The sequence below is a fragment of the Peromyscus californicus genome, unplaced genomic scaffold (genome assembly GCF_007827085.1).
Source record: "Peromyscus californicus insignis strain IS unplaced genomic scaffold, ASM782708v3 Scaffold_3__1_contigs__length_106647218, whole genome shotgun sequence".
Lineage (NCBI taxonomy): Eukaryota > Metazoa > Chordata > Mammalia > Rodentia > Cricetidae > Peromyscus > Peromyscus californicus.
Window position 1 is genome coordinate 2,344,069 of NW_026294551.1, and position 21,867 is coordinate 2,365,935.

General features: G+C 46.5%; 1 protein-coding gene across 3 annotated transcripts in view; it reads right to left on the reverse strand.

The window, feature by feature from the left end:
- Positions 1 to 21,867, reverse strand: part of Rptor (regulatory associated protein of MTOR complex 1) — a 347,185-nt gene that overhangs the window by 62,342 nt on the left and 262,976 nt on the right. For all 3 annotated transcript variants that reach the window (XM_052755707.1, XM_052755706.1, XM_052755709.1), the window contains 3 exons: positions 3,473 to 3,547; positions 939 to 1,004; positions 453 to 644 (listed from right to left, as the gene is read on the reverse strand). In XM_052755707.1, coding sequence (XP_052611667.1) covers positions 453 to 644; positions 939 to 1,004; positions 3,473 to 3,547 — 333 coding nt within the window. The remainder of the gene's footprint in view (positions 1 to 452; positions 645 to 938; positions 1,005 to 3,472; positions 3,548 to 21,867) is intronic.

Genomic DNA, 21,867 nt, shown 5'->3' on the forward strand with positions numbered 1-21,867 from the left:
TCCTAAAGGGAAAAGGCAGTGCCCAACACCTTCTCTAGCCTGCACTAAACCATAAGGCACAAGGCCCTGACTAGTTATGTCTGCCTGTCTGTCTGTCTGTCTCTGTGCCGAGTGATAACCTGGCCCTGGTCCATGGGATGTACAGTACAGGATGATTCAAGCTTGTTTCTTAGAGCTAGCTGAGGCTGTGGCAGCTTGCAGCTGCCCCACTGCATACAGAGGTGGCTTAGTATGAGTGACAAGGCAAATGTGTGACTTTGTAGCAAGATCTCTGCGGATCTGTGCATAGCCCTGAAGATTCTGAAAGCACAGTTATGTTTGAGTATGGGCAGGCTTCTGCACACTGGTCCTGCATGACCTCTTTACAAACAGAACCCTGGTGGGACTACTGGTGTAGAGCACCTACCATACTCTGACCCAACATGGAAGCTACTTTTCCAAGGACAGCTCACCTCAGGGATGGGGTCGGAGAGGAGGCTGTAGAGCTTCTCGTGGGCGCTGTCTCTTACCCCACACCACCTCGCAGAGTCGAAATTCTGCCAGATCCTTCCTAGGCAAATGGCCACCCACTGGCGCAGCAAGGGGTGTGGGTCACTGAGCTGCTCCAGGCAGATGGCAATCAAGTTCCCCTGCAGGCAGGCTTCCTGGACACAGAACACAGGTAAGTGGTCCTCTGCCCTTGTAACCCAGGGCCGGGGCAGTCTGACACTACACTGTCTCATTGTAAATCCTGCCAATTCAGATTTGTCCTGCAATGGTAAGCTAAAGGGCAGGTTGGCCCTCTAGGGAGAGTACCCTGAACACTGTCTACTGCTGGGATCTGAAGGCTCCCTCTGCACATGTGGCCTGAGCTGCACTCCAGCCCTAGAATAGATTTGAGACAAGTCACTCTTCTGCCATTCCTGGAGCTTTGGGGCTGGAGCTGTCGTGATACTTACTTGCCCTGTTGTGTAGCTGTTGACGATTACAGCAAGAATGAAGGCTGTCATGGTCCTATGTTCAGCCTGGAAAACAAAAATGTACCATGGCTGTGCACCCTCACAGTAGACTCACCTTTCCTCCAAGCACTGAGCACCTTCTGTCTCAGCACTTGCCTAGCATGTGATGAAAGCAGCGTGCACTGGCCTTTGTGCTGAGGCATTCTTAAAGGTCTACAAGCAAAGACTGGCTTCTCCCTTGGATGCTAATGCCACAGAACATACTGAGGTTGCTCCGCTGTCCTCTGTCATGGCAGATAAAGTGGTTGGTGGTACCAATGGTCTGAAAGGCCCAACATGCTTCCCCTTTGTGCAGTTCTCAGTAAGCCTGTGTTCTCTAGTCAAGCACAATGGTAGTAAGATGCATGTAGCACTCTTTCGTTTTGTTTTGTTTTTGTAGACCAGGCTGGCCTTGAACTCACAGAGCTCTGCCTGCCTCTGCCTCCCGAATGTTGGGATTAAAGGCATGTGCCACCACAGCTGGATGAATGTAGCAATCTTTGCTTCAATTCCGGTCTTCTACTGGACAGATCAATTTTCATTTGAGTTTCCTCTTCTCTGTGTCTGGAAATCCAACAGTCCATTATGATTTCTTCATGGTGTCTCACTTTCCACATGTACATCAAGAGCCTAATCCTGTATTCCTCTGGGATTGCTGCCAGTTCTTGGGAGTTTCTTCAACCCAGTATCGCTTCTTACCTGGAACCTCTAATGAACAGTTATCTCTCTTTACACCACCAGTACCTGGCCATTGCCCTTGCTTTCTGCTGCTTTCCTATGGCAGTGTCTCCTGAGTTCACGGTAACAGAGACCAGGTCACTATCTTCCAGCATCATTCTTTGTCATAAAATGTCTGCACTTCCCCCTTCTGCAGAGCAGTATAACTCAGCAGGGAACTCTATCCGGCAATTGCTGGAAGGGCCAACACCATCCTTTACCATCACTGCCATGAATCACCAATGCAGCTGCCGTCTGCCTGTTCTGGGTTCTGGTTGCTTTGGGGATTTTCTTTTTTTTTTTTTTCTTTTTTTAGAGTCAAAACACTTTATTCAGAGGGTTGGGGAAAGGGTGGAGAGGTCCACGCTGTCTGCTGTCTTCCACTGGGCAGATCTTCGAGGTCTGCCGGTCGCTAAGAGCAGGGATTTTCTTTATGCTTCTGGTACTTGTTCCTCTGACTGTGCTGTGTCTGTGTGAATTTATTTAGTAGTTTCTCCAGCTCTCCCAGTCCCAGCCACTGTCTGTTCAGACGCTGCCCCCTCCTTTGCTTCCCCTGCAGTGCTCTGGAGTGACGTCAGCAGAAGTGGCCACCCTCACCCCTCACCCACGCCCCCATTTCAAGCCTTTGCTTTCTTCTCAGGCGGTGCCTCCACTGCTCTCCCCCTGGCTGTGCTGCCCTATGATCATCACCTCCCGTGTTCTCTCAGGGGAGGGTGGGGTGGGGCTGCTCTTCTTCCACTGTGCTCTCTCAGTGTCTGTCTACTTAAGGGTAGTCAAAGTGGGCTGTTTTCTTGTAGCAGCAGAAAGCTGTTTCTGAGAAAATGAAGTGGCTGACAGGCATAGTTAAACCAAACTGCCTTATCCAGCCGTCCTCAAGCCCTGACTGCATGGTCTCAGACCCTTTTCCGGGAGTTCTCACCTCTGTGCTGGGCTTAGTTAAAACAAACAGCCAGAGGAAGAATTTACATATAAAAGTTCTTCATATAGGCACCACCTCAGAGTGCAAATATGCTGCTGTACTTAAATATTCTGGCAAGTAAGCCCTATGAAAGAGTGACTGAGGACGGCTGTTCTGTCTATATTACTATGCTTAGCAGCGGGAGGGGGGAGGGAGCGATTCAAAACCTGGTAATAAAATATTATGAGAAAACTGCTGTGTGTCCTATTCATGCTAGCTGATTTTTATTTTTTTAATTTTTAAGGTTTTTTTCGAGACAGGGTTTCCCTGTGTAGTTTTGGTGCCTGTCCTGGATCTCGCTCTGTAGACCAGGCTGGCCTCAAACTCAGAGATCCACCTGACTCTGCCTCCCGAGTGCCGGGATTAAAGGCGTGTGCCACCGCCACCCGGCTAATTTTTAAAACAATGTAATAAAAAATTATATATGAAATTCAAACTTTCAAACAATGTCTTCCTTCCTTCAGTAAAGCACGTCAACATCTTGTCCTGTTAAGGGACCTTTGGGGCACCTGAGGCACCATACTATAGACATACAAGTATTCATTCATCTGTCCGTCTGTTCAAGGTGCAGGTTCTAGGTAATGGAGATGCCACTGCTGGGCAGAGACGTGCAATGGCAGCTGACCGAATGGCACAGGAAGACCAGATTCTCGCTTGAGGCAGGAGGAAATGGAGCAGTGTGCACTGTGGGCACTAAGTGGCCGTTCATGTGTAACCATGGAGCACCTCTCTACCTGGCCCTCAGAGAGGAAGGGCAACGCCTAGTGTGTGAGTAGAGGCAATCCCATGCTGTCTGAGAGAAGCGTGGCTCAGTCCTTACTGGCATATATGGGTCTGCCAAGACGGAAAGGAAGTACTTGTGACCGTTGTCCTTCACGAGGTCAGCCTGGCACGACTGGAGGAAAAAGGAGACAGAAAGGTCATGAGTGCAGGAACCAGCGGGATGTGTCAACGGCTTCTTACGAAGCAGGGGCATGCAAACATGCTGAGAACACTTCGTGATTCTGCAGCTTTCCTTGCAAGTCCAGTTTTCACTTGGGAAGAAGTTCTGGTTGCTGCCCTTGGAGAAAAGGCTGGAGTCCTACAACTCTCAGAAGAAAAGCCCAGCACCACTCTAACAGGCCACTGGGTTGCAGGCAGCTGGTTAGGGACTGTGCTCCCACCCCTACCCTCCTCTACTCAGTCCAGACTTCTCCTCTCAGGCTTCCTGCTTCTGCCCATGTTCACCAGCCCGGCAGAAATGAAAACATTCTGATATTTTATTTATTTATTCTCTATTTTTATGTAGTTGAGTGTTTGATTTTATGTATGTAAGAATGAGCAACACATGTTGTAGGTAATGGAGATGACTACTTGGTGCTCTTGGTCTTTTAGGTTCTAGTTTTTGCTGAGATCCTTTTTCTCAGACCCACTTCTTCTCAGGTCCCTTCCCCCATCTCAGACTCCTCCCCTCTTCTCAGGGTCCCTTTCTCAAAGGCTCTTCCTCCTAGGTCTATGCCCCTCCCCATATCAGACTTTTCCCTTCCTCTGAAGTTTCCCACTCATCTCAGGCTCCCCTCCTCTTGCCTTTCACATGAGGATACTCAAGAGTACTCTTGTTTCTCTAGTGCTGGTACCTGCCGAAGCTTCTGGGGATTTTGTCAGGATTCATGCCATACAATATTTAATGGGAGCCTCCTAGAGACTCCCCTATTCCTAAGCAAAGAAAGAGCTCTAAGATTCAAGGACTAACATAAGTGCTCAAGAAGCCACCAGACGTAAAGCCCTTTCTAACTCAGTGGACTCCCTCCTGTGAACACAGTCCAGTCTGGGTGGTCATCATGTGCCACAGTTGAGCCCTGCCCATGAGAACAATGGTTCTGTTCCAGAGATACAGTCAGTTAAGTCCGGCTGCTGACTGCTGAGGGAGACAACTAAGTGGACAGCTGTGATATACAATGAGACAAGCTGGCAACACCTGAGAAGCCACACGTGGTGGTGGTGGTGGGATATGCTTTCTGGAGGACAACAAAGCAGAATTAAGAAGGAGAAAGGGAAGGGCAAGACGGAGAAGAAGGAATAGAAGGGAAACAGGCTTAGAACGTGGGGTATGAAGAGGCAGGTGACCGGGCGCTAGGCGGCACTGGAGAGCCAGCAGAAGCTGAGAACAAGGGATAGTGTCGCCAGATCAAAGCCCAAGGTCAGCTGTCAGCAACACTGTTAATATTGATAACCTGACTTAGAATGATATAGGAGACAAACCTCTGGGCAGGTCTTCAAGGGAGTTTCTTTACAGTTGGGCCAGCTGAGGTAGGAGAACCCTTCCCTAACGTGTATGGCACTGTCCCATGGACTGGGGTCCTGGATCACACAACGGACGTGAGCTGAGCAGCAGCATTTGCTGTCTCTGCTTCCTGACTGCACTCTGACTGCTGCCTCAGCCTCGTGCTCCTGCTGCCAGGACGACCCGCCACCAGACTGTACCTTTCAACTTGAGCCCAATAACCCTTCCTCCTCCAAGTGCTTCGTCACAGCAGTAAAGAAAGCAACAACGACAGGTTATATGATGGCTGGGGGCAGAGGAGGGACCATGTGCAGCACAGACAAAAGGATGGGGACAGTTCCAGAGACATGAGAAAAGCACTGAAGGGCATGGAAGAGGGTGCACAGATGGGCGTGCACCGCGCTGAGACGGAGACACAGGCAGAGCACCACTCAGGAGGATGCACAGAAGCCTGGAGCTAGATCAGAGCTGATGTCATGTGGGTATGGTGGTACAAAAGCTCCTCAAGGTGAGTAAGAAGGCCTTGGCTGTTCATGGCATGGGTGTGGCCACCGTGGGAACTGTGGAGAGCATGGCTTCGGCTCTCCCTCTTTCCACTGGTCCTACTTTCCACTAGGCTGAGTGATTTGGGGGCATTATTTGAAAGCTCTGGTTCTTCACAGGAAGGACATGATCTGGCCTTAGAGATTCAGAAGTTAAGGATGATGTTGTGGGAGGCGCCAGGAGGAAAAAAGGAAAGAGGAAGTGGTTGCAGGTCAGGTTCTCACTCCCTTCAGTGAGGCTCCCAGCTTAAGTTTAGAACTCCATGCTTGAGTGTAAAGAGTCATGTGACCCATGAATGATGGGTACTGTAATCCTCGGAGAGAGATGGTAAGGCCTTCTGGGACCAGTACCCAGGGTGATGTGCCACCTTCTCACCAGCTCCCAAAAGCTCTGTTCTAGGCTCAGAGGCCCTCAGGGAACCAGACTTGGACTTAAGCACTGAGGATGAGAACAAGGGATATCACATTCTGCTTTTAGGACCTTCTTCCTTCCAGGGCCATGCACATGGGCTCTGCTGGGTGCTCAGTGTGGACTCTGCATTACCCTCCCTTTGTCAAGGGCCCAGAATTTCTCTTGGTGGTGATAAGCGAGTTCATCAGGTGGACACTGGCTCTGTAAGGTGGAATTAGACCAGATGGAGGTGGTTGGCTTAACTGCAGGCTTTTGACCCCAGCTCCTGCTCATCAAGCCACACACACATCATAGACTTCCCAGCTTTAATGCAGGCAGTTAACAAGCCAGAAGCCTCAACCTTCATCCTTGTAAAGACCTGGCCTCCAGGGCTAGGAGACTGCCCACGTCTGTAGCAGCAGCAGCAGCAGCGCAGTTCAAGGAGGAAAGACACCTTCCTTTGTTTTTAAATCAGAGCTGACAAGTCAAATCAAAGCCCACACGTTTACAGGAAGCTCCTTAAGCACAGCTCATCTGAGAGTAATAAACTGTCATTAATTCATATCCTCCTAATTCTGAGTGCGAGCCTCCAAGTCAGGAGATCTGAAAGGATCACTTTAATAAGCCTTCAAAAGCAGAGTCTGGCGATTATGAGGCATATATTAAAAGATTTCTGTTTTGATAAGCTTGTCACGCCACTGCAGAGCAGCAGTAATGGCTGCTCTTCACACGTCTGCTTTCATCACCAGTGCTCACAGGTGTCATGTGTATACTGGTTTCCACTGCATGGAGGGTGTCCATCCCCCAGCAGCTCCACTTGCTCAGGACGAGGTGCAATTCCCTTAACCTGCTTTCTCTTTATGAGTCAGTCCTAGGCCAGCAGCCTCACTGAGTTGGAAAGAAAGCAAGGCTACAACCTAGCAGGGCAGGAAAACCAGTGAGAGCTCATCCTCTGTGGAGGATGTGGGGGCTCTGACCATGCTGCACATGCTAAGCAGTGCCTTCTCACACCAGGAACAGTGATGATGACATATTAAGGCTAGAGTAAGGAGGGGAGAAGGAAAAGCAGGAAAACGGGGTTTTCTTGGCGGACCGCCTCTGCCAATGCAATCCACTCCGACCCCTGTAAGTCTGTCTCAGGGTTTCAGGGAAACAGGAAGAAAGGGGGGAGGGGGAAGTAAAGGTGAAGAAGCTGCTAGTCTGACTGTCCAGCCACTGCAGTTGAACACTGCTAAGGGAGCAAGTCCTGGACCAGCTGTGCAAGTGAGCTTCCCTACTCCAGATGTTCTGCTAAAGGATATCCTGGGGAGAGACCTGACTTTGCTCTCCTTACTTCAGAAGACCACAGCGTATAGGAAGAGAACTTCACAACATTACCATGTCTGACGGGGAGGTGCAGGGCAGCATAGGGCGACCATAAGAGATTCCATCTATGAATGTACGGCCCTGTGCTTTCCAGTGTGAGCACAGAGAACTCTAGGGATGCTGGAGGTGACTCAGCCCAGAATGCAGTTTCTTTCTTGTCATGAGAAGCAGGCATATGACATTTGGGAGGGCAGATGTTTTCAGCAAGAGAAAACTGCTGTGAAGAGTGGCCTTGGTGGGTGATTAGCATAGCACAGGGAAGCTGCAAGGAATCTGGATACTGGAGGAGGAGGAAATGAGGTGCCTGTACACCTTGGGCATAGCACCAACAGAACCTGGAGATGGAGGAGCACAGTGGAGATCTCACTGTTCTTCAGGATGCAGCAGAACATATAGCAGGAGGTCTGAGCTATGCAGTCCCCACAAGCTGAAACCTGAGCACAGCTGCTTTCCCACAGGCCCAGTGATGTGTACTGTCACTTTCCAAATGTGGCTTATTAAATATTGAAAAACCTGTTAGCAATGCTGTTAGATGCACCTGTGTGTAAGGTAGCCCTCAAGAGGAGGAGGGACCACGATGCTGTGCCTAGTTCGGATGTGAGAGGCACGCGTTGGGCCCTTCCTCCACACTTCTGTATTTGTACCTGCCCCCTCATAAAATCCATCAAGGTTGAAAAACCCAAATTCTATGGAAACGAAGGCTCCCCTGCCACTCTGTGTGCTCACTCTTCTGTTTGTTTTTCACATGCATTTTTGTTACAGACACATAAGCAAATATGAATTTACACACTCAGCTAATTTCCCCAAACCAAAAGTTTTAACATGACAAGATGCCTGAGAGTCTTTTTTTTTTTTCTTTATAAAATTTTTATTGCTACATGATGCAGGACAGGCAAGGAAAATTATGAAGCCGCGGCAAGGGAAAGGGGTGCTCCCTGAAGCCTCTGCCATAGGGCATCAAGAACTCTGCATGGTTCGCAGCATCTGCTGTTCAGGTTGCCACACAGGGCAAGATCCCTGTTACAGAACCACTTGTAGGAATGTTAAAATGGCAGGAGGACCTGAAGAAGGCTAAGCATCATTAGACTTCTCTCTTCCTAGTTGGGAACTCACAGTGTTCTAGGAGCCTCACAAGAAACTCCACTTAGAACCAAAGCTCCACCTTAACCCTCTTGTGCAACCTTGTGACCTATGGCTTCATCTTGTCCGATGACAACCCTACCCAAGGCACCTTTGGAGTGTACCATCTCACTCACCAAAAATGAAAACAAAGACATGGAGGCTTCTTAGCAACCCTTTGAGTTGGAACTTGGCTACTGCTGAGACACATAGGTAGGACTCTGAGAAGCCCTCAAACATGTTCCCCGGGGGGTGTCATATTAATTCCCTGAGTGCCTTTCTTCCAACTAAACTGGTACTTAAATCTATGTTAAAATGTCTTTTAAATAAGCCCAGCTCTGTTTCACACTGGCCCATCCTGAAATCCTTTTCTGTGTGTGACAAAGTCAAGGACTTGGCTTTACTGGAGTGGAGGTCCCCAAAGGGACTCCTTCCTTGGCTGTCTCTTGCTGTTTCACATGGATCTATAGGGTACAGTGTGATAATCTGATCCCACACCTTTACTTTTCTCATGGAGGGCTCCTTGCTCTTTTTACAGTTCCTGACAGTATCCCTGCAGGCACCCTTAGCACTGTGGACTTAACCAGCCGCCTATGGATGCCTGGACTGCCCAGCTGAGCCATCTCTTGTCAAACAATGCTACAGTGAATGTCTAGTAAGTTATTTCCTGTGCCAGTTTGCAGAGCTATCGTGTGAATTCCCAAGGTAGACGGCAGATCAAAGGCAAGTGTCTTAGTTCTGAAGTTTATACCACTTGGTGCTTTTTGCAGCACGGCATCTTCTGACATGCTTCAACTCTGGCCTATTTCATAAGCAAAAAAAAAAAAAAAAAGGTTACTGTGGGGCTGGAGAGATGGCTCAGCGGTTAAGAGCACCGACTGCTCTTCTGGAGGACCCAGGTTCAATTCCCAGCACCCACATGGCAGCTAACAATTGTCTGTAACTCCAAGATCTGACACCCTCACACAGACACACATGCAGGCAAAACAAGTAAGTTAAAAAAAAAAGGTTATTGTATAAGCAGCCTCACTGTGCACTTAGAAACAGCAACCTCACACTGTCAACAACCGTTTGCACCAACTTTTTAAAAAAGATTTATTTTATGTATGGTCATACTTCATGCATGACCATGTATGTGCAGTGTTTGAGAAGGCCAGAAGAAGAGAACAGGGTGTCAGATCCCCTGGGACTGAAGTTACAGAAGGTTGTGAGCTGCCATGTGAGTGCTGGGAACTGAACTCAGGTCCTCTGTAAGAACAACAAATACTCTAACCACTGAACTACCTCTCCAGACCCTGTATGGATCTGCCAGCAAACTGCTGCTCTCAGTTTGACCACTTGTCTCTGGAACTATCGGTGGTGTTTGTGGTTTTTGTTTCTTGGAGCCCTTTGTGCGTGAGGGAACCCATTCTTTTACCTGTGGCATAGGTTTAAATATTTCTCTAAAATTTATTTGTACTCAAGTAAGTTTCTTTCCAAAGACATCTAAATTTGGAACTGTAGTTTAAACAGGTCAATCACCTCCAAGTTAAAAGAGAATTTGCCTGGCTTCTCTTCTAATACATCTAGGGGTTAAAGAAGGTATCTCTTTAACCTGAGTCCTACTGTTCAAGCCAATTAATCTCTTGTCACTCAGCTTTCTGTCACTGTAATAGAACACCTTGAATACTCAACTGAACAGAAGGAAAGGTGTGGTGGCACATGGCTTTAATCCTAGCACCCAGGAGGCAGAGGCAGGAAGATTACTGAGCTCAAGACCAGCCTGGTTTACAGAGGGAGTTCCAGGACAGTCAGGGCTACACAGAGAGAAACTTGTTTCTTTCTTTCTTTCTTTTTTTTTTTTTTGTAAAAAAAAAAGGGAGACACTGCCAGCTGCCATCAGGACAAGGAAGATGTAAAGTACCGGTAAGCCACAAGCCACGTGGCAAGGTACCTTGACTTCAAAATTTGGATGGAAGGATATGTTACTTTGGAAAGGAGGCTCTGCTTTTGTTTCCACAGAAAGCCAGAGGCTATGGATTTGTTCCAGATTAAGACACATCAGGTTTGACCAGTCAAGACCACCTGAAAGGTCTCCGATGATACCATGGCCCAGATGATCCAACATCCAGAACCGTTTCAAGGCAACTGGCTCAGACGATACACCCTCATGGACTACTCCATAACCCTAAAATATTCTTTGTGTCCCCATAAGATACAGCGCCCCCCTCCAACAGAAAGTAGTAAAAGAAGCTACGCCCAAATTCCCAAATATACCAAGCTGACTTTGGAGATGTGTAAAGGTTAAAACCTTCCTTTTTAAGAAAAGAAAAGGGGAAGTGCTGTGGGATGGTCTGTATGTCAAATGTGTTGCTGATTGGTCAATGAATAAATCACTGATTGGTCAGTGGCCAGGCAGGAAGTATAGGCGGGACTAACAGAGAGGAGAATTGAGAGAACAGGAAGCTGGGTGAGGGAGACACTGCCAGCCGCCATCAGGACAAGGAAGATGTGAAGTACCGGTAAGCCACAAGCCACATGGCAAGGTATAGATTAATAAAAATGGATTAATTTAAGCTGTAAGAACAGTTAGCAAGAAGCCTGCCACGGCCATACAGTTTGTAAACAAAAAAAAAAAAAAAAAAAAAAAAAAAAAAAGGTTTAGGTCTCTGGATGCCTTTGGGCCTATGGTAAGGCCTGGTACAACCCATTCTTCATCAATGAAGCTTCATGGTTAACTACGGTCTCTGGGAGGGCAGGAGCTCTATCACTCTTCTTCCTGTCCAGGATTCCCTGCCTCTTCTTACTCATCTCTCCACTTGAAGCTGAGAATGTGTTTGTCTACTTCCAGAAAAAGAGCCCATTGGTAATTTTACTGGGATCATATTAAAGTTATAAATTAACTGAGAGAGCACTGACGTGTTTATGACATGGAATCCTCTGTAAGAGAGCAGGGTATGTTTTTATTTGCGGAAGTTGATTTTGTGTCTCTCAGGAATGCTTTAAAGTGTTGTTTGTGACAGCTTTTCCCATCTCAGGTTAGATTATTCCTGGATTTATGATCTTACCACACACAGGCTGCTCTTTCCTGTCTAACCTAACGGTTGTTACTTCAGCTTCTGTAGATTACTCCTTCTACCTCACTAAGTTATTTTATTAGCATTAATAGACCCTTTGGGTTTCCTAGACATAAACTTACACCACCACACACAGAACTGGGGCTGGAATGCACTTGCTCCCTAGAACTTACTCCAACACCTTGAATGACTTCTGTTATGTATGTAGACCTTACTCTGTCACCAAGGGTCCCACAGAGCTATGTCACAGAGGTCTCCCCACCTGCTGCTGAGGTCAAGATCTTTTTTTTTTTTTCTTTTTCTTTTTTTTTTTTTTTTTTTTTTTTTTTTTGGTTTTTTTTTTGAGACAGGGTTTCTCTGTGTAGCTTTGCGCCTTTCCTGGAACTCACTTTGGAGACCAGGCTGGCCTCGAACTCACAGAGATCCGCCTGGCTCTGCCTCCCGAGTGCTGGGATTAAAGGCGTGCGCCACCACCGCCCGGCTTTTTCTTTTTCTTTTAAGACAGAATTTTGTTATGCAGCCCTGGCTGGCTTGGAACTTGCTATGTAGACCAGGCTGGCCTTGAACTCAGACCCCTACCCCCTTCTGCCTCTTGAGTACTGGGATTAAACACATGCCTAGTTTCAATAATAAAATCATATCATCATCATCATCATAATTGTCATTGTGTGCACATATGTCATGGTACTCCTGTGGAGGTAAGAAGTCAATCTGTAGAATTGGTTCCTGACTGTCCACCAGCTGTGACTGTGAAGTCAGCAACATCAAGGGGGACACATCTTTACTCTGCCCAGTCACAGCTAGAAGACAGCATGAAGGTATCTTCTAGGAACACGGCTTCCTCATGGTAAAGGAAGATTAGAAAAACCTCAGAAATATAAAACTAAATTCACCCCAAACCTAGAGACATACAAAAGAAGCCTGGTGGTTTGAATGAGAAATGTCCATATAGGCTCATGTATTGGAATACTTGGTCCCTGGTTGGTGGTGCTGTCTGGGGAGGCCATAGAACCTTTAGGAGGTGGAACCTTTGAGGGGGAGGAAGTATGTCGTTGGGGTGGGTTTAGAGTTTATAGCCTTGCTGTTACTGATCCGTGTTTATGGCTGAAGATGTGAAAGAGGGTGAGTCAGAATTAACTCTTCATCCATTAGTCACCTTCGGCCTTGGTGTTTAATCATAGCAACAGAAAAGGAACTAATACAAAGCCTAAATAAATAATGAAAACAAACAACCCCTCCATACCCACACATGAAAAATAAACCCATATTGAGCTCCTAAACAAAATGGAAGTGAATAAAGAAAGAAAACAATGTTTGTAGCAAAGTCCAGCACATACCCAAACTGCTTTCATGAGCACAGCAAAGCTGGGGCTGGGTGAGTCGTGATTCTGAAGGGAGAAACCTGCTAACACCAAGAGCAAGGCACGTGTGAAAAGGGCACTCATCTGTCTTCCACCCCAAGCCTGTCACTATGAGTCCTGAGAAAAACATGCAGCAAAACTAGCAGGAGGTGTAGACCTGAGCAGCACTCCTCATGCTGCCGCGGCCATCAAGAGGTAAAGAGGGCTAAAGGAGAGATGGGGTAGGGTATGGAGGAGCCGAACCTTCCCACAAGGGGAGTCCCCACATGGGGTCTGGACAGAGAAGTCCTGAAGTGAGATGCGTGCCTGGATAGTGCAGTTTGTGGTAAGGCACCTACACAGATCCTACTGTGACAAATGTCCACTAAGAAGCCCCTCATGGAGGAAACTGGGGAACAGAATCCACTATCATCTCAGGTTTCTATAAATCTAGAGCCATCCCCCCAGGCAAAGCTTAACAGACAGGAAACACAGGTGTTTGGACACAGGAGCGGACACAGGAGGAGAGAGTCCACATTCTTCCCAGGGCAGTCCCCCAGAGGGACACTCCACAGTGCCAGAACTTGGGACACGGGGCAACAACTGACAGGGAGAAAGCTGATCCCTGAGCTCTCTCCCAATTGAGCTTTGTCTAAGTGAAGAGGGAAATGTAGAGAAAGGGAGGTGGTGAGGCTGAGTACCTGATCAAATTTGGAGAAAAATCATAGTTTGCAGAGGAAACAGCAGACATTTGGAGACTGCAAAGGGCACACAGGTCAAAGGACTGAAGAAAAGAAAGTCCTGCTTCTTTCTTGGCTGTCTTCTTCCATGGAAGCCCTTCCTGAGGACTGCGCAGTGTGCACACAGGGTAAACCTCTTCGTACGCCTGACTTCGGATTATCCTACCAATACCAACTCAGAGTGTTTTCCCACATTCCTTGACATTGTGCCCTTGATGTTCCCCAGTGGTGCTATAAATAAAACTTTATTAACTATCATTTGGAAGGTCTGCCTGAATTGCACATTAATTCTGATTATGAAAAAAAAAACCTCAATTAGCTGGAACTCAGCTTACACCAGTCCTTAATTAACCGCCTCCCTCCCTTATTCTTGTTAATTAGTAGAGACAGATGATAACAACAACTTGGGGAACTTATTAAAACCAAGCAGGCATGTCTTCTCTCACATGTGGATCTTAGCTTCAGATTTTTAGGGTTGTGTGTTTAATCTGGAATGTCAGGAAACTAGAAAGGACCCACAAGACGAGGAGCGAAGGAGCTGTTAGCGGATGGGGGGATAGTAGAACACATGTAGCAGTGTGGGGATACTGGCCTAACTCTAACCCTAACATTAACCTAACATTGACCTCTGGCTTCTGCATATATGTGCACCCCCAACAGAAATATTCTTAGTGAAAAGGACATTTTCTTCCTAACTCAGTGCTTTTCTCAGTGACAGTACTCATATTCAACTGTGTGCCACAGTCTCTGGTCTAGTGTAAATTCCAGGGCAGTGTGAGGTTGCCTTACAGATGTGTCTGAAGCAAGCCCACTTTTTGTTTGAAAATTGAGGAGGAAACAATACAGGGTTGCCGAATGACCAAATCCAAATCTTTAGCTATACCACTCGGGGTGCAGGGTGCACACGACATGGCTCAGGCTTCAAGCTCAGAACCAAAAATCCGGGCGCATGCATACTGGGAAGCCATCACCACCATCAAGGCTGAATCTAGCCCCTTGCAGGTTCACGTCCCTCCCCTGCCCTGACGTAGCCATTGATTTGCCTTTCCTGACTACAGACAAGGAGACATCTTCTGCAACTGTAAGCACAAGAAGCCATACAGTATACAGCTCTATTACCGGTGTCTTTCAAATGACATGGTTATGTTAGGGTGGGCATGTGTTTTTGCTTTTTTAAATCTCTGATTAGCATGTATGCCTGTTAGTGTCCATTTAGGCTACTTCCAATATCAAACGATTAAGACAAAGCTATTTAGAGCTAGATGTGCTGGCCTGCTCCTGTAGCCGTAGTACTTGAGAGGCTGAGGACTGCCATAATCTCAAGGCCAGCCCCCAACCCCAAGAAAGCTACCATAAATATTCATGATACAAGTCTTTGTGTGACAAACGAGAACTCAAGAGTGGAGCTGCTGGACATGAGCGCTTGGTGCCAAGCCTGATAACTTGAGTTTGATCTCTGGAACTAACATGATAGAGAAAACAAACGCCTGCAAGCTGTCCTCTGACCTTAAAGGTTTTCTTCTATGCAGACACACGATTTGGAACTATTATTCTCACCCATGGCCTGTCTGTCCATGTTCATGTTGTCTGCAGACAGAAGACACTTCCATCTCCATGAGGACCATGCATGAAGTTACTTTGTGGTTTTGTGTGAAATATCTCAGCTTTACCAGTTGTCACAAGTTCTCTCCTGTGCATTCTTCTAGAAGTGTTATGTTACTGAGTTTCACACTTGGGATCCATTTTGGTGTAACTGTTTAATATGATTCACTTTTCAGCACATGGATGTCCAACTGTCCCAACCACTCAATTGTTGAGAAGACAACCTGTTCTCCACCAGCCTGTTTTGACCCTCTGTTGAACACCAGTCCTCTCTTGTGTATGTGGGTGTACTTGCTGGCTTTACTCTATGGCACTGTCAGTCCACTCTGATGCCATCTTAGGTTTTTAGTACTGTGAATTTAAAGCAAGTCTTGAAGTTGAGTCGTTTACAGAAATATAGAAGCTTTGGTCTATTTCAAGGTTGTTTTGGTCATTGTGGGTTCTTTGCCCATTTCCACATGGATTTTGGAGTCAGGGTCTTGGACATGAATTGTCTTCTGTTGACTAAGGTGTTTCCTAATTCCTTGTCACTAGGATTTGTAGAGTTTGATGAATATCTTTTATGATCTTTTGTCAGAATTTGGCTGTTATTTCATAAGACATCTTTATTTTAATTTCAACTTCTGATTGTTGATTAATAATATTAAGACGTAAGTTGATTTTTCTGTATATTAATCTTATAACCTACAGACTTGTAATAGTCTTATAAGTTCTGTTGAAGTTTAAAAATAGACTCAATCAGATTATAACACACTGTTTGAACAAAGACAGTCAGTAATACCTTCTCCTGTTCTACCCAGAGGGCTTTTCCTTCTTGCTTTGTGTAAATGAGAATTTCCAGTGCAATAATGAAGTCAGGAAGTGAGAGTGGGTACCCTGGTCCTATTTCTGAGCTCAGCATTGGTCTTTCCTTATGATGGGCCATGGTGGCTGTAAATTTCTTACATGTGGGGCTTCTCAGTCAAGAAGCTTTCCCTCCATTACTAGTTTTTATTCTTTTCTCCTTTATCCTTTTATCTATTAAAAAAAAATTTTTTTTTTCAAGACAGGGTTTCTTTGTGTAGCCCTGGCTGCCCTGGAACTCTGTAGATCAGGCTGGCCTTGAACTCAGAGATCTGCCTGTCTCTACCTCTATAGTGCTTTGATTAAAAAGGCATGAGCCACCACAGCCCAGGCAAACTTTTTAAAAATTATTTACTTATGTGTCTATGTGTGCTTGTGCCCTTGGAGGCCAGAAGAGGATATCTCATCCTCAGCAGGTGGAGTTAAAGATGTTACTGAGCCACCTGCTGTAGGTGCTGGGAACCGATTCAAAATCTCCCCTGAGTACTGAGAGTATGTGACTTCCTTCTTTTGTTGATACGGTCGGTCCATTTACTTGTAACTGCTGTCTTGGTTTCATTCCTGTTGCTGTGATAAAACACCCGACAGAAGCAACTGAAGGGAAAGGATTTTGTTTGGTTTACAATTCTGGGTTACAGTCTAACACGGGAGGGTGGGGGTGGGATGGGGGTGGAGCAAGGTAGGAATTGAAGCAGCTAATCACATTACAATCAGGAGCAGAGAGAGAATGAATGCGTGCAAGCTTACTGCTCAGTTCATCTTTGTAGCTAGAGTTTTCCTGCCTGGCCCACAGTCAGGACAAATCTCTATCACCTGCCAGTCCCACAGCCGCTCAGACCCGACCAAGTAAACACAGAGACTTATATTGGTTACAAACTGTATGGCCGTGGCAGGCTTCTTGCTAACTGTTCTTACAGCTTAAATTAATCCATTTCTATAAATCTATACCTTGCCACATGGCTCGTGGCTTACCGGCATCTTCACATGCTGTTTCTCATCATGGCGGCTGGCAGTGTCTCTCTGACTCAGCCTTCCACTTCCCAGCTTTATTCTCCTCCTTGTCCCGCCTACACTTCCTGCCTGGCCACTGGCCAATCAGTGTTCTTGCACAGTGAATCTCTATTCTTACACAGTACAGGACCCAACTCCAGAGAATGGTGCTGCACACAGTGGGCTGTGCTGTTCCACATCAACTAATGTAGTCAAGACGTGCCCACAAGCCAACCTGGCCTAGACAACCCCTCACCGAGACTCTCTTCCTAGTTGATTCTAGACCAGTGGTTCTCAACCTTCCTAATGCTGTGATCTTTAATACAGTTCCTCATGTTGTGGTGACCCCCAACCATACAATTATTTTGTTGCTTCTTCATAGCTGTAATTTTGCTACTGTTATGAATCATAATATAAATATCTGATTTGCAGGATACAGGAAATGAGACCGCAAAGGGGTCATGACCCACAGGCTGAGAACCACTATTTTAGATTATCAAGTCGACAATTAAAACTCACCTTCACAGCTATTAAACACCTTTACAATCCTGAAAGAAAATCTACTAGCCGTGATGTATTTACGAGAGAGAGAGAGAGAGAGAGAGAGAGAGAGAGAGAGGTGTATGTGCATGACAGTGAATGTGGAAGGCAGGTGTCTTACTTGGACATTCCACCCCTGCCCCCTTTTTTGGAAAGACAGCCTCTCATGAGCCTGGAGCTCACTACCTGGCTAGACTGGTTGGACAGAGAGCTCCAGGGATTTACCTGTCTCTGCCCCTTGGTGCTGAAACTACAGATAGACTCAGGTTTTATGTGGGGGCTGGGGATCAAATTCATGTCGCCGTGCCTTCAACAGCCAGCACTTTAGCAATTGAGCTGTGTCCCCAGCCTGCATACTGATGTTTATCTGAAATTTTCCACTTAGGTTTTTTTGTATCTGTATTCATGTGGTCTACAGTTCTCTTGTGTTGCTTGTATTTTGGTACCATTGCGTTACTTATCTCACGAAGCAATACAGATAGGGGTGTGCTGCTACCCATATGCCTCTTCCTTAATGTTTGGAAGAATTCTCCATGGAAACCATCTGGACTTGTGGTGCTCTTTAATAGATACAAAGCTACCGAGATCGCCTGTTTCAGTAGGAACAAGGCTGTCTGTCAAGGTCACTCACAACATTGACCTCCCATCCTTTTAGAACCATCAGTGCTATTGCCTGCCACTCCGGAGTCTAGACCTTCTGTGTCCTTTCTGTCTGGGTGATGGCTCCCCATTTCACCAATGGGTTTAAAGCAGCAGCACAGGCTCTCCACAGGAGTTGGTCACTCTCTCAGTGGACTGCTTCTCCCCGTCTTTTCTCTCCCTTTCTCCTACACTTTTCTTTCACTAGCATCCTAGGTGGAAGCTGAGGCCAGGATCTGAGTTTCCCTCTTCCTAACATATGCAGTCAGGGGCCTCAGCGTTGTTTAGCTGGTTTCCAAAGACTATTCAGTTTTTATTTGATGAAGAAAATTTTTTAGAGACTTCCTCTTTTGGAGGGCAGCTTGGGCTATGTAGTGAGTCCCAGGGCAGCCAGGGCTCCCCTAGTGAGACCTAGCATCAAAAAACAAACAAAAAAACCTTCCTTTCTGAAAAGCTTATTAAAAGTGTACTTCATATTTTAATATAAAGGTTCACATAGCTATAATTACAGTACTTAAACTATACATACACTTATAATACTTTAGGTAAATGTGTTATTTACAATTATAATCTATATTATATGTTTTCTACTTGAATGTTTATTTGGGGACTAGAGCTTAGTGCAGTGCCTGCTGCTCCACAAGCACGAGGACCTGACTTCAGATCCTCAGCACCCGCACAGCTATCTGAGCACACACTGGAGATATGTGAGGAGGGAGGGCTCTCTGGCCAGCTAGTATAGCCCATCAGTGAGTTTCAGGTTTACTGAGAGGTGACAGTGATTGCATATGAAGTCGACATATGACCTCTACATGTTTGTGCACACATGTACACAATGAACACACACACACTGATTTAGAGTGTCACCCACTGCAGTTGCAGGGCACACTGTGATTTAGTACTTCTAACTGGCTGTAGTGTGTGCTCAGCCTGGGAGGTGGCCTACCACTTGAGAAGAATGCACATCCTCAGTGTGTTACATCTTTCCTTCACTTATTCTGTTCATTATCCAGTCAACACTCCCAAGTCTCCAATTGTAATTCTGGCTCTACCCTATGTTCGCTCCATGGGCCCTCCTTTGGCATTAGAGGACTTCTGTTACCACACAACACCCTGGCTACAACCATGCCCAGCAGCCTTGTTTGGCTCCATGGCAGACTGGCATAACCTTTCCTAGCTGTTACTTTCAACCCATTTGTGCCTTTTTATTGAAAATATATCCTTCTGTGGGCAGCACACAGTTTTCCTGACTTTGAACCTGACCTGAAAATTCCTCCCGCACTCGTTACTTTTCTCATTGCTGTGATGTGCAGCCTAAGGGAGGAAAAGGGATCTGGCTGGCTAGGGCAGCCCACTGTGGAGGGAAGGAAGGCTGTGCTGCTGGGAGCACAGGAGAGAGCTCAGCTGGCTTTAGGACTCCTCACCCTGAGCATACTGCAGCCCACAATAAGGGCAGGCTTTTCTCTCCAGTTTCTTCTTTCTAGAAACATCTTTGAAGATATAAACATGTGCCTAGGCGTTTCTTGCTCAGGCACTGGCTGTCCTGGAACTAGGTATATAGACAGAGATCTACCTGCCGCTGCCTTTCAAGTGCTGGGATTAACATCCTTTACCTCCACTCCTGGCTCTAGGTGTTTCTTAATCCAATTACGCTGAACATCGGACTTAGCCATGCACTCCTCCTTTGCTTTAACTGTGGTGTTCAGCTTGTGCATGTCTTAGTTACCGATCTAGCACAGCTCACCTTTCCCTGAATTTCTGATCATTCTCTTCCCTTCCTTTCTTGGTGCTATGTACGTGTGCATAAGATTTCATATTTTCTTCCCTGGGCTGTTGTGCGGGACAGTTTTATGTTAACTTGACACAAGCTAAAGTCACCTGAGAGGAGGGGACCTCAATTAAGGAAATGCCTCCATAAGACCAGCTGTGGGCAGGCCTGTAGGACGTTTTCTTAATTAGTGATTGATAGAGGAGGGCCATCCCTGAGTTGGTGGTTATGGGTTCTATAAGAAAGCGGGCAGAGCTGAGCAGCGGTGGCGCACGCCTTTTATCCCAGCACTTGGGAGGCAGAGCCTGGTGGACCTCTGTGAGTTCACGGCCAGCCTGGTCTACAGAGTGAGTTCCAGGACAGGCACCAAAACTACACAGAGAAACCCTGTGTCAAAAAACCAAAAAAAAAAAAAAAAAAAAAAGCAGGCAGCTCTTGCCTCCAAGTTCCTGCTCTGACTTCCTTCAGTGATGAACAGTGATATGGAAGTGTAAGCCAATTAAACTCTTTCCCCCCACATCTTGCTTTTGGTCATGGTGTTTCATCACAGTAACAGTAACCCTAACTAAGACAACTGTCTTTTCCTGTGGTGTCTAAAGGGTTATTTATGGAATGTTATGTTTCTTTTTTAGGGTGATAGAAATCTAGCCCAGGGCCTCAACCCCTGGACAAGTCCAGTCAATACTTTTAAGAGTCAATATGCAGGTGACACAGACCACTTCAAAGTATAAGAGTCAAGTAAGAGGACTTCTTTAATCTCTCTTCTCCCAACCATGTGCAGTTACTAGGAGTTCTGCTTCCATATGCTGTAATTTCCAGGATACACCTACTATAAATGTTCAGATAATTATCTTTCTAAATGAGATTTCAATGTCAAGGGAAGGAACCCCAGGCATCCACACAGCACTCACTGACCCAGAGCCTCCCACTGCCATCTTGCTTCAGTCTGGTGGTAGGGATCTTCTCTGTGTGCCTTTACATCTCTGGTTTGCCTCCATCCTTGAGACACCAAGCTGACAGTTTTCTTTGGAGCTTAGAGGATGTTGCCCCATCCATTCTTCCATTCTCACACCATGGCCCTGAAGTCTGCTACGGTCCTAAACTTTGCCCACCTGTTGCTTTTTCCTCCTGGCTGCACTGCTGTAGCCATTAGGTCATTTCCTGCGGCTGCGGTGTGCTGAGCTTCTGGGATCTGTGGTTTATAGTTTTCATTGGAAATGAAAAAACTTTCAGTTACTACTTCTTCAAATATTTCTATGTCCTTCAAGGGGCCAAATATGACATGCGGAACCTTTTGCAGTTGCTGCATGGTTCCATAACACTGCTTGAATTCCCAGAACTTTCCCTTCTCATGTAACCCCATTCCCACCATCTCCTGTGAGGCTGAATTCACTGCTGACCACCCCAATGTGTCTCTCCTGTCACATGCTGTTGTTTTCATCCCCAGACCTTTGTCTGGTAACTCTTCTGATGTGTGGAACAGATGCCTGCCTCTGTCCCATGTGCTTGTCTGCCAGGCCTGACATCTGCAACAGCTCTGAACAGAGTTCCATGGATCGATTTTCTTCTCATTATAGGTCTTACTTCCTCTCACCTGTCTGGTCATTTGACAACAGCGTTAAAGGTAGTGTAACAAGGCACAGGGAGTGACTCTGGAAGGTCGACTCTGAGAGCAACATCCTCAGAGAACAAGAGGACTCTGAGGAGGTACTCCCTGTCCTGAGCCAGTTGTCTCAGGTGAGTGTTCCTGTAATATGCACTGCCCCTCTTTATATTGTTCATAGGATCGCCTGCTTTTCTTCTGCCCACATTTTTTTTCAAGAGTCGTATTATGTGTCTGTGCACACACACATAATCACCATATGTATGTGGGAGGCCATATGCATGTGTATGACCCCTTGGAGCTGGAGTTATGGGTGGTTGTGAGCTCTGTGACAAGGGTGTGGGGAACTGAAAACTTGGGCTTTTTGAAGAGCAGCCATCTAGCCAGCTCCAAACCCACCTGAAGGGCTGGATA